Below are 12,804 nucleotides of genomic sequence, written 5' to 3' on the forward strand. Positions count from 1 at the left end.
ATTATTATCATTCATTTGTGATTTGCCTAGCATATATGCAGTTATTTTTATGTATGAACCTAAAGATAGAGAAAATAGATTTCATCATATACAGTGGAAGTCAGAATTATTAGCCCTTATTAGCCATTCATTTTTAGACATTAAAAACTGCTCATTACGCTGCTTGATGTTGCAATTTGATATTTTCTTGTTATATTACTCTACTTGGTCTGTATAGTCATGCAAACATTTGTTTGTAGAGCAAGTAGTTAGACCGTTTTCTGCCGTTTATTATTCCTAGTCATTTCTCCCATAGGCGACTGAATCGGAAGTTCTAAGACAATCGCGAAAACAGGCGCACTTCCGCATTTTAGAATAAGGTCAATATTTTTTTCGACAATCTACAGAACAAACCATCGTTATACAATAACTTGCCTAATTACACTAACCTGCCTAGTTAACCTAGTTAGGTCTTTAAATGTCTCTTTATGCTGTATAGAAGTGTCTTGAAAAATATCTGGTAAAATATTATTTACTTTCATCATGGCAAAGATAAAATAAATCTGTTATTAGAAATGAGTTATTAAAACTATTATGTTTAGAAATGTGTTGGAAAAATCTTCTCTCCGTTAAACAGAAATTGGGGAAAAAATTAAAAAGCGGTCTAATAATTCAGGGAGGCTAATAATTCTGACTTCAACTGTATATATTGTAACAGATCTTAACAAACATGCAATAAAATTCTGCTTGTTGGAGTTGCTCATTGTATGTGTGTGTGTGTGGTGGGTTTTTATTATTATTATTATTATTTTTTTTTTATCAGAGCTTAAAATGCAAAGTCAAAACACTGGCAGAAATTCCTTCATCCCACAAACAAACAAGATGCCTTTCTGACATCTGTACTGAACTGTAACAGGCTGTAATTTCAACTATGAAGAGAACACATAACTAGCTTGAACATACTATGCTTTTTATGGTCACATCTTAACACACTGGCTGTGTCCGAAATCGCCTACATGTGTTCATATTTCATTCAAAAAGCAAAGATAAACTAGAAGTGAACCCAAAACTCATATTTTCAGTGGTCTCGGTCCACTTATTTGGTCCACACTAAGGTATGTATGGCAGCTTCCACACATACTCACATGAACTACACTAAAAGAGTAATCACACCAAACCAACCAAGTTTGAACTGTAAACAACACACAAATTGATCTTGCAACATTGGCAAACTGTGGTTTGGACCTTAGAGCAAATATATTCTGAAAGTCACAACCTGCTACAAAAAACCCTAAAAATGAAAACATGTCCAAATCCCATCTATAATCCCTCTTGATTTAAATAATATAAAGGTTTGAATGTTAACTCTTGCAATATAACTGCTGGGTATTTAAATACATGCAAAACAGAGTCCATACTGTACTTACCAGCCTGTGCAGGGTGTGGTAGATTTTGTGGATACTGGCCAGTGTGGACAAATGAGAGTTCAGCTGGAAATCTATGACAGAGATATAAAAATATACATTTGTTACTTTATACACATGTATACAAGCTTCTGAAATGGACATGGTTTTTAAGGGTTGTTTGTGTACGTGTTTGTGTTAACATGTTTCCAGTCTATGAGGATATGGTGGGGGGTGAACGTCCGCTCCAGTGAGCTGGTAGAGTGACAGAAATATGAGAAGCAATGTGAGATGCAGAAGTGTATCTAATAGACTAATGTATCCAGAATACATTTAACTGTTCTTTGTGCCTTCGTGGTGAGTACAGCCAGGCAACTACCAACATTGTTATTCATAATCTTTATGCTGTCAAGTATGGTTTCATCACCAAGACAGAAGGTGTCAGTGTGGAGGTCATCTTTCTCTTGCATGTTAATATCAGAATATTATTGTAAAAATATTCAGAATAAATGTGTGGGACCAAGACTTTAGATTATACCCAAATACAGATAATTAACAATATGAGGCAAACCTCGTGAAATAATATTTAATAAAATCCACAAATATTTCTAATAACTGTATTAAACCTAACACTCAGAAGGTGCATTAATCAGCTGTGTGTGATATGATGGAAATAAAAAGTTTTTGTAGGAAGGAACGTGATGTCGCTTTAAAGTTTTTTTTATGATTATTATTATTATTGTTAGATTCAGTTTTTTTTTTTCCATTCAGAGGACTTAATCTGATTAAACCCCAAAAAAGGGAATTATAGTGTAAATAGATGCATTTTGAAAGGTCAAAGGTAAATTTCAAAACACCCATTACACTTCTGCAAGAAGAGTTGTTCTCATGCACTCTAATGGATAACTTTCTTGGGTGTAAAGGAGTCTAATTTTAATTTTAGGTATCTCTTATATTTAAATGTGATAAGGGGGAAAGAAAACTGGCAAATATGATCAAATTCAATGTTTATATTGTAAATGCCTATTCATTGTAATAGACATTGTTTTAATGTAATTTTTTGTATTCGTCAAACTATTTATGTATATGTTTGCACTGACATGCAAGTATGTAGCTCACTAATTGAACATTATACCCAATAATCACTATATTCATACCCTAATACGTAGGCTAGTCGTTTAGGAAGCACGTAAACTAGGTTAATAATAGCCAAATGCATACTTAATGATCAAAACTTTAATACTGACGCCAGCATATGATTAGATTATTTACACTTATTATGAGCTTACACGTTCTAATATTCGGACCTAGAAATATATACGTGTATGTGTGTTTGTGTGTATCGATGCAGGCCTCTGAATATGAACGCTATGCCAACAGCCAAGACCCCGAAACAGCATTAACTTCAGGTACGATGAAATGTCTACTATTTAAACAGTTGCCGGTATCTAATGCAGTGCATCATTAATGCAAACCCTACATAAAACGAGACCTGTGTGAACCTGTGACGCAGTTGTCAGGAATGCCAGTTTTTATGAAATCCCCCCAAAATTGTAAAACACAACATTAGTTAAAATCACACCAGCACGTTTCAAACATTCACAGTTTTACGCTGACTACAGTTTAAAATCTGATTTTCTGCCACAAAGCTCATAGATATGTATACACGCATAACTTGCGACGACTTTACAAAGTATCTAGAGAGTGTGCGAGCTTCTGGGGAATGTAGTCTAATGACAAACAACGCCTGCGTCTGCCAACGACACGGGTCGGCTGAATAAACCACATTTCCCAGAATTCCCCAAATCATAATTTCAATCGGTACTCTCCCCAACTGATGAATGCGACCCAAATGCTGCAAAAAAGATTTTCTATCTTTAAAAAAGACAGCCTTTCACAACGATACGCAGTTTGTCTTTTAAGGGGACGTACAGTAATGCGCCAGATCACACTCGACGTGTTTGCAAGCACTAAATTTTTACACAACTGCGTCACAATTTTCACCCCCTGTCATTTTTCCGCAGTTTTCTCGAAAAAAAACTGAGCAGATTAGCTTCAAAACAACAACCTTTCACTTGCACGTCGGTGGCTTTGCATTAGTCATTCGAGTTGTCAGGAGATGGATGCCTTAAGGTTATTTGGGTATTAAAGGTAATTAGTGTACAAGTGTATTGTGTAAATAGGATCAGATACCTTGTTCGGATTGCTGTATATACTCAAGCACAGAATGCTAAAATGCAACGATAATCAACGAAGGTCGTTGTCTCTTGCAAGCGCCCAAAACATCGGAGTAATTACACAAAGAGAGCAGCTAGCAAGCTCAGAGTCAATCTGGTGATCTGTATGCTCCGGTAACGGCTACTTTACTCACAAAATGCGTCAACACAGCGAATCATACATCTTAAAAGAAGTCACGGCGACTTGTCAGGATGCAGCAAGCACGCAATTGTCATCACAGCTCGACAGAAAACGAAAAGCAGTGAAAACGTACTATTGTACTTACTTGACGCATCTGAGTGCATTTTTATGAAACACACAACTGTATTTGTGTGAGTCTGCAGACCGGCCAGTGGGCGGGACACGTCAACATTACACATGCCCACAAATGATTTAGATGGCCGAAATTTTCAGTGGCCACGCTCACTCGTGTCCATGATTGGTCGAGAGGAGTGTCAAATACAGTGCGCCAGAAACATTGTGTACATCCCGCCTTTTAACCCACGTGATTGGTTGAAATGCTTCAACAACCCCACCTCTCGCCGTTCGTGATTGGCTTAGAAGTATGTCTACACCCATCAGTTACGATAGTTTCCTCGTGCATAGAAGAAAGCCAGCCCACGATGACATGCTATTGGCTCAGCTGTACACCAACACAGAGCACACTTGGGCTAACAAAACAATGGTGGGAAAATACAGTTAAAAACATTAGGCTACTGAACGAGGCGACTGCTTTAGGTTAATTGTGCGCTACTGTCGTCCAAAACATTTCTTTGAAAAGTTGCGAAAGTGAATGGAAAACATCACAAGGAGCAGGAACCCCAATTATGTAAGCTATTGTGTATAAAGGAGGAGTTCACCGCCCCAAAAACATCATTTTCTTACTCTCATGCTGTTTATATTATAACACGTTATGACTTATATCTGATGAACAGAAAAAGAGTGTACAGGGCAACCTCGCAGGCATTAAATTCAATGTTATGACAGAATTGAGCATTTAGGGCACATTGCTGCAAATTTTCATGTCTGTTTGTGTGTATATCAGGGTAATACCATAGGGTAATACAAGAAAACATGGACAGTGCCCAGTGTCAAATGGTCTATTTTACACAAATGGCTAATGTTGTTGAAAAAAATATATAGGGAAAATAAAATGATTACCTTTGCTTCCTGACAATACACTGATGGCAAGGGTGCATGATATTGGAGAAATCTTAGATTTTAATATTTAGTCCTTTATTCTTCTCTAATGTATTGCAATATGATTACAATTTCACCCGACGATTTAAGTAGCTCTATTTGAAAAGAATTCCTTAATTTAGATTGATTGGGATGACTTTCATGCATAAATCATCATAAAATCCGCTTGTTAAGTGGTGACGTGTTTGTGACGTATGTAATACTGTTTCTGGGTCCAAGCCGCCATTCACTTGAGTGGAGAAATCTTTCGTTTATGATCACTTTTTATTCCTATCACACATTAAAGTTAATTTTACATAAAGTCATAGTGTACACAACAATCTCCGGGCTTGCTGCATAACAAATACCAAAATTTTAACAATTTATAAAACAATGAATCACTTTCTGGCTATCGGATATTAGGCATAGACATATATATTGCGATCGTGACTTTCTAAAGTACTAAATCGCTTTGTAAACGTTTATTATTACCATTTCATGAATTTCCCCATTCAGTTGAATAGAGCGTTTGGACCCGGAAGCTGCTCCGCGTGACGTCACACTTAACAAGCGGATAATCTAAATTAAACAAACAGTGTGTGCAAGCTTTAGGTCCAATTGGCAATATGATGGGAAAAGTCATTCATCATTCACATAAATGGCACATCCATACACCTATTTGGGATAATAATGATCTTCAATATGGTGGTGCACCATTTCTTTCAAGGAAATGGATGCAGAAAGGCATGTATATGTTCAAAGATATTTCTGGTTCTAATGACATATAAGTTTTTATTTTTGTGATTAAGATCGACCATGAAGGCCTATGAAGTTCCCTGAGAGGACGATCTTCCCACTCATCCAATCATTGCTTGGTTTGATCTGTCCTCTACTAATCATTTTACCTCATGGATTTACAGAAAGGCCTTAGAGGGTACAGCAAAGCATTTAGCTATACAGCGCAAATGGGAAACTTACTGTCAACTAGAAGAGGGTGTCACAGACTGGGAAAGAGTATGGCTGAACATTTTTACTTCATCTAAAAATCCCCAATTCACTATAACTTTTGTCATAAAACCTACTGGACCCCACCCAAAAGCCATCAAATCAATGCTTTCTTTAGTCCTCTCTGTGATAAATGTCTTGACCAGGAACTCTGATCTTTTTTCATATGATGTGGGAATGTGGAAAAATACAAAACATTTTGGAATGAGGTCTGTCTTATCTTATCTAAAATTATGGACTACGTGTACCGGTGAATCCTTCCATTTTATTTTCTGAGCGACAATTCTACGTTGCATTTCACCAAGCTCCTAAAAGCAGTTTGGCAGGTTGGCTTAACTTCTGCAAAAAAAAAAAAAAAAAAACATGGGATCATGATCAGGATCCAGAATGATTGCTTTAAGTTATTTTGTATAATTTATACCTGATACACTCCCTTGTTTTTTGTTTTTCTGTTAACTTCTATTCATTGGATAGGGAAGGGGGATAGTTGAGTTAAGTTAATATATTGTTTTTTCAACCTGTACGTATAATAATAATAATAAGTCTATATATATATATATATATATATATATATATATATATATATATATATATATATATATATATATATATATATATATATATATATATATATATATATAATTGTCGCTCAGAAATAAAATGGAAGGATTCACCGGTACAGGTACTCAATAATTTTAGATAAGATAACACAGACCTTATTCCAAAATGTTTTGTATTATTCCACATTTCCACATCATATGAAAAAAGATCAGATATATATTTATATATAAATTACAAGAATAGATAATCACTGCGCTTTATGGATTTCTGAGTCAAAAAATCCTCAGATGCAGATATTGTACCTGATTGCGAGGGCGCAGAGTTGCTTTTTATATTGGTGGGGACTTCAGACTACAAAAACTGAACCTCACACATTCTGTTTCACTATTTTAAAAACATAAATAATTATTTAAATAAATAAAATTAAATTAGTAACGAAAATAACATTAAATCAACCATGTCTCATGCTGCAAAGGTAAACTTACATGATTTTACTTTGCAGAGAAATTAATGCAAACTTCTGGAAATATATGCGAAATAAACGAATAAAACATGTTTTTAATAGGCTATAAATGGTAATGTAGTAGCTATCTACCACTAACAAGTGGGCTAATATGCAAAGAAAATCTGCTATGCAAAAATGTGTATAAAATGCTAATGTCCATATTGGCTCGGGTGCATTAAATAGGCTAATAATAATAACATTAAGATTTTTTAAATCACAAAATATAGAAAATGTATGGAATGCTGATATTTTTTGAAGGTGTCATCTCAAAGTTGTAAATTCCAGCATAGTGACAACACTACAGTTATTGTAAAAATTGTTATATGCATCAAAAGCAATATGGGTGAAGCTATTGCAGGTATATTTTACATTTTTAAAAAAATGAAGGAACAAAACGCTTTAAAAACAGCAATTATTTACAGTATCTTATAGAAAACATATTTATTTTTTTATAATTCAGCTTTTGCCGAACATAAATGATTGAATGTTTCAATTTTAGGGAATAAAAAGTTTGTTATTGTTTGTCAACACTGTCATGGATGAATTTATTAATGTTTAGAAATAATAATAAATCATAGCAAGAAAAATCCTAATGTGTAGTTACTAAATTGGAACTGAATTGACAGTCACAATTTAGAGTTTTACAACTTTTTAACCAAACATTCTACTTGCTACATGCTAACATCACATGTTACCAATGAAATCAAGATTAAAATATTTAAAATTGTCAAATATGTGATAAATGAAATATTCGGTTTTCCTTTTGCAATTGTGGTAATAGTATTTACAGTTTACAGTTTAAACATTTAAAATATTGGTGATGTTTATTTATTTATTTATTATTTTTTTTAAGAAAAGCAAAATAAAATATTTTTTATTGCACAATAATACATGATGGAAAAATACACTGACTAATTCGAACATCAAGAAATCACGATTTTTGGTAAAAGTCCTATCAGCATGCTTCAGCATATACCCCATAACCATTTTATTCTGATTGTTGTTTGTCAATTGAGAGAGAATTATTTATTTTGAAGGTGATTCATTTGGGAATGGGAACATTTGAATTACTCTGGATATTAGTGGAGACATTTCCACTCTGTCTGTGCTAATTCTACACCCTTGCCTGGACACTTTTTAAAACCCTGAAATGCTCACACATTCATATTCCTTAACAACACATGCAAATGACAAACTTTCACACCATTATGGTTAAACTTTGCAGTGACTCCACAAATCTCATGTGTTTTAAACTCTGTCACCTTGTCTACTATAATCCCAATTTAACATCTCATATCTTGCGATGTAACTACTGTGGATGTGCACATTGTCATATCGATGCTGAATCGATATATTGTACTGCCCTGGACTTACATAAAGCTAATTGTTTGATCAGTGCAGGAAACTGAACATTATTTACAGCATTATTACTTTTTATCCACAGCTTCGACAACATGAAGAGCAAAATTATTATCACATAAAGGCACATCCAAGGACACTTACTCACATGTAAACTAACACTGTTTAAAACTGAGATTGACTTGAAGAGTATTTGTGCTAACCCTGGATGCTGAACCCTATATAGTAACATCAGAGGCAGTGGATCAATACAAATAATCTTGTAATAACGTTCAGTTTCTTGCACAGATTGATTGTTTCGCTTAATAAGAACTTAATGTATTGTCAATGTGTTTCTCAAGGTGTTTTTGACTTGCATTTTATGAATCATCAAGGATCATGCTTCTCATGAATATCCTACACCTTAAATTGCTGAGGGGGAGTAAAATAACAGCAAATTGGTATTTTGGGGTGAACTATCTTTAAACATTCCCTGCAGCTTTTATGTGAATAATATTTTCCCCCATTTACTCGTCTCACATTGCTCAAATCAGTGTTATTTTTAGATACAACTCACCTTCCTTAGGCCTATTCCTTATTTCAGGGGTGGCCACTGCAGAAATATTTTTATTTATTTTCATTTTGGTTACAATTTTTGACATTTTTGTTGTGTAATGTTGGCTTTTTAATCTTTCCTAATGTGTATTAATATTTATTTCACTTCATGACATGGCAAGAAGGTGTAAGTTACATTTTGAACGGCTTGAAATCTATACACCACACACACACACACACACACACACATATATATATATATATATATTTGTGTGTGTGTATAGTATTAAAGTTTCTTTTTAAACATAGCAACCATAGCAATAAATCAGTAAATAACAATAAATGTAATAAATAAATGAAAAATGGGGGTGAATGGTTAGCACTGTTGCCTCACAGCAAGAAGGTCTGCTGTGGCAACCCCTGATGAATAAAGGGACTAAACCGAATGAAAATGAATGAATGAAATACCAAGCGGGGCTATTTATCAATCAATGCATTCATAGAGTTCAAGTGTAATTATCAGAGTATTGGTGTTTTGGTGTACATTGTGTACATTGGTGTTGAGATTTTGGTTTCAAGGAGCATATCTTGAAAATCTATTTTACCTCATACTTCTAGCTTTTTGTATTTTACACCATAGTAGGTAAATCACTTTCAAGTTAGAGCAAATCAGCTAGCAGTGTGATAAATAAATGGCTTTAATATGTCATGGAAAGCAAATAGAACAAACAGTAAATACTAGAATTGTTTTCTGGCATCATGATGGGTAAAATATAATCCAGTTACATTTATCATCCTACTCCAGCTGTGCCATAGACATTCATCTTGGTTGTATTTAGGTAGTCCACTTGTTGATTTTGTTGATTTGGGTTATAGCAAGAGTACATGATATGGCCACTAGGTGTCGCCAGATGTGCAGACAGAATTTACTGAAATACAGTTAAACCGGAGGAGCACGTTTGAATTTTGAAATATATCGAGTGCATAAAATATACACGCATAAATAAGGGAACACAGGTTATACTTTTATGTCGACATTTACGCTTTATGAAAATATTCATTTAGGCATAGTTCCATTTGTTATAAAAGAATTAGAGGGATTTTAAAGTTGTTGAACATAAAATGTTAGTTTGTAATAAGTTGTATAGGATGTCAAGGTGTTTTGTCTTCAGTTCCGATCTAGCGAATAGCTTTAAAACAAAAAAGCGTGAAAACCGAAGAGAATAACGTGTGTGAGATTTTCAAAGACAGTCACGTGACAAACTCGGACACGCGTTGTTTGAGCTCCCATGATGCAATGCACTCTTAACTTTTAACCAACTTTTATTACTATATTCAGTGCTTTATTTGCTTTACTGCATGTTAGATATGAAGTATTGTGGATTTAGTTGTTTGTTGTTGTGCATTAAGTTGGTTGGTACAGTTTGACAATAGTCTATTTTGTACTTACCGTCACTGATGTTGGTGTCTTGGTTAGTGCCCCACTGAACCCTTCAACGAAAATGTCATACACTCATGTTTCACCTCAGATCGTATAAATCTTTCGCCTTTTACTAAAGATTTCCGTGGGGAGGAACACAATGAGTATTAACTAATTTTTTGATGCCCTGCAACATGCGGGGCCACACATTGGTTTCAATGAAAGACAGGAATATATATGTGTAATGAATCTGATGCGCTCAAGTTGAGTCGACAAAGTGCCTCTTAATAAGAGTTCATGAGAGAGTAACCGAGCTTAAGCTGCGTCCCAAATCGCATATTTATGCACTATTCTACACCCTTTTGTAGGATAAATAGTGTAAGTAGTGTGTTCACACTGAAAACTCTAAAAATTATAAGTGCGCTTTAATTACCCGGATGATGCACTTATTCAGCCGCTAAAATGAAGTGTGGAATGATGGACACTTCACGCACTCAACGACCGTAGGTTTGCTTACGTAGCGGAAAAGGTGGAGCTATCGGACGCACATGTTGAATAACTTTATTTATTTTGGATGGTGAAAGCAAAATTCTCCTACGAGAGTGATTATAGCGACTATAATGCATAGTACATAGTGCATGAGTGCATAGTGTATAGTGTGCCATTTGGGACGCAGCTATAGTCTTATGTTGGTAATAATTGGTTTATGAATAGGTCAAAGTAAAGTGCCGGTGGGCATTTCCCCCTCAGAAATAGTTTGCGCCCCCCAATTTTTTTTTAAAGGATTGTTCACTCAAACTGAAAATATCATTATCAAATTATCAAAAATCTGCCGATTCTGACGGGCGAGTGCGAGTAAACAGCATTGTCTCGTTTTAAGCTTGAACAACTAAATAATTGCCTAATTTTATTTAACTAAATGTATTTTAATTACATTACAACATGAATGTTGTAAAAGGAACCGTATAAAATGAAAAAAACGGAAGTTTATAAGTATATGGGAACAACACTAGCTCGGCATATTCCCTATTATATTCATCTGTCTCCATATTCTACTGCATCCCAGAATATTACACAGCACCAAAAATGTAAAAAAATATATATATATATTAAATATAATTTTTGTGTACGGCAGACGGCAACTGGCCGTGACGCAGATTCCCGAGTCTGTGTGCTCCAATCAGGTGAGCCCTCTTCAACGCTCGCCATGACAACGAGACAGCAGTGACGTGCCTTGTAAAAATTTGCATCTGCATTCCTATAAAGCTCGTGTGCTCTCAATCAGCGTTGTCAGTTCGCTCGGTGTTGCTGTTTGTACTTGACCAATGTGAGTTCAATACCGACGGTACGAGTGGAGCCACGCCAATCTCATGAAGTCCGCTTGGTGAAGCTTCACTCGGGCCCATCTGTGCTGTAGTTCCTTGCGGTTTGCGTACATAAACACAATATCGCGAGAAATATTACGTGTTTGTTGCTCGAAATGTGCCGCCGAGCAACATCCAGTGAATACTGGCACGGCCTGGCGCCCGGTCTTCATGACCAAGAGCAACAGTCCCGGATTCCGCCATTTTAAAGTGAAAGCGATCGGCCGTCCATTGAATCTCATTGCTGTCGCGATGGAAAGCAGCTGCTTTGTTTTTATTCTGCCACCCTAGACGCGGCTAATTATAACTGAGGCGCGGGTAGTTTGGGGGACGCCGCCCTCTCTATTCTGCTGCCCTAGACGCGGATATAACTGAGGTGCGGGTGACGAGGATAGTTTCGGGGGCGCCGGTCTCTCTATTCTGCCACCCTAGACGCGGATATAACTGAGGTGCGGGTGGCGAGGATAGTTTAGGGGACGCCGCTCTCTCTATTCTGCCACTCTAGACGCGGATATAATTGTGGGCGTGGGTGGCGAAGATAGTTTCTGGGACGCCGCTCTCTCTATTCTGCCACCCTAGAGTCGGATATAATTGTGGGTGTGGGTGGCGAGGATAGTTTCTGGGACGCCGCTCTCTCTATTCTGCCACCCTAGACGCGGATATAATTGTGGGCGTGGGTGGCGAGGATAGTTTCGGGGACGCCGCTCTCTCTATTCTGCCACCCTAGACGCGGATATAATTGTGGGCGTGGGTGGCGAGGATAGTTTCTGGGACGCCGCTCTCTCTATTCTGCCACCCTAGACGCGGATGAGGGCGCGGGTGGCGAGGGTAGTTTCGGGGACGCCGCCCTCTCTATTCTGCCACCCTAGGCGGCCGCCTAGGTCACCTCTATGGAAGCGCCGGCCCTGTATATATTTATAAAAGAAGTTGAACAAGTTGTCATAATATTTAGTCATTAAATTATGTTACTGCTAGATGGCGCTCAATTAAAAGGAGCGTTCATTTCAAGGGAGCGGTACCCTGTACTAAAATGGCGGCTCTATTGACGCATTCCTTCAAATAGACAACATCAGGGTAGGTAGGCGACATCCAATGTATATTTCTATGGGAGCTAACTCTTATTCACGTCATATCATGTGCAACTCTTATTACTCTTTTACGCTCTTTGATGCTGCGTTCACACCAGATGCGGCACGTGCGTCCAGTGCTAGTGATTTACATGTTAAGTCAATGCAAACGCGTGAATAGACATCCTGCGGCGCGATACGCACGAATGGC

The 12,804-nt window shown here is 36.6% G+C and overlaps 1 protein-coding gene and 1 non-coding gene across 15 annotated transcripts in view; one reads left to right on the forward strand and one right to left on the reverse strand.

The window, feature by feature from the left end:
- dcun1d4 (DCN1, defective in cullin neddylation 1, domain containing 4 (S. cerevisiae)) overlaps positions 1-12,804 on the reverse strand; it is a 41,045-nt gene that overhangs the window by 18,504 nt on the left and 9,737 nt on the right. For 5 of the 14 annotated variants that reach the window (XM_073932558.1, XM_073932560.1, XM_073932559.1 and 2 more), the window contains exon 3: positions 1,407-1,477. In XM_073932558.1, the coding sequence (XP_073788659.1) occupies positions 1,407-1,477 (71 nt within the window). Of the gene's footprint in view, positions 1-1,406; positions 1,478-3,575; positions 3,980-12,804 lie in introns of those variants that run through there. The other 9 variants (XM_021468427.2, XM_009294665.4, XM_021468426.2 and 6 more) reach the window with 4 other exon arrangements.
- LOC137488748 (U5 spliceosomal RNA) lies at positions 10,252-10,366 on the forward strand. The gene has a single exon (XR_011007931.1). It is a non-coding gene; the product is annotated as a U5 spliceosomal RNA (small nuclear RNA).

Source organism: Danio rerio, chromosome 20 (assembly GCF_049306965.1).
Source record: "Danio rerio strain Tuebingen ecotype United States chromosome 20, GRCz12tu, whole genome shotgun sequence".
Classification (NCBI taxonomy): domain Eukaryota; kingdom Metazoa; phylum Chordata; class Actinopteri; order Cypriniformes; family Danionidae; genus Danio; species Danio rerio.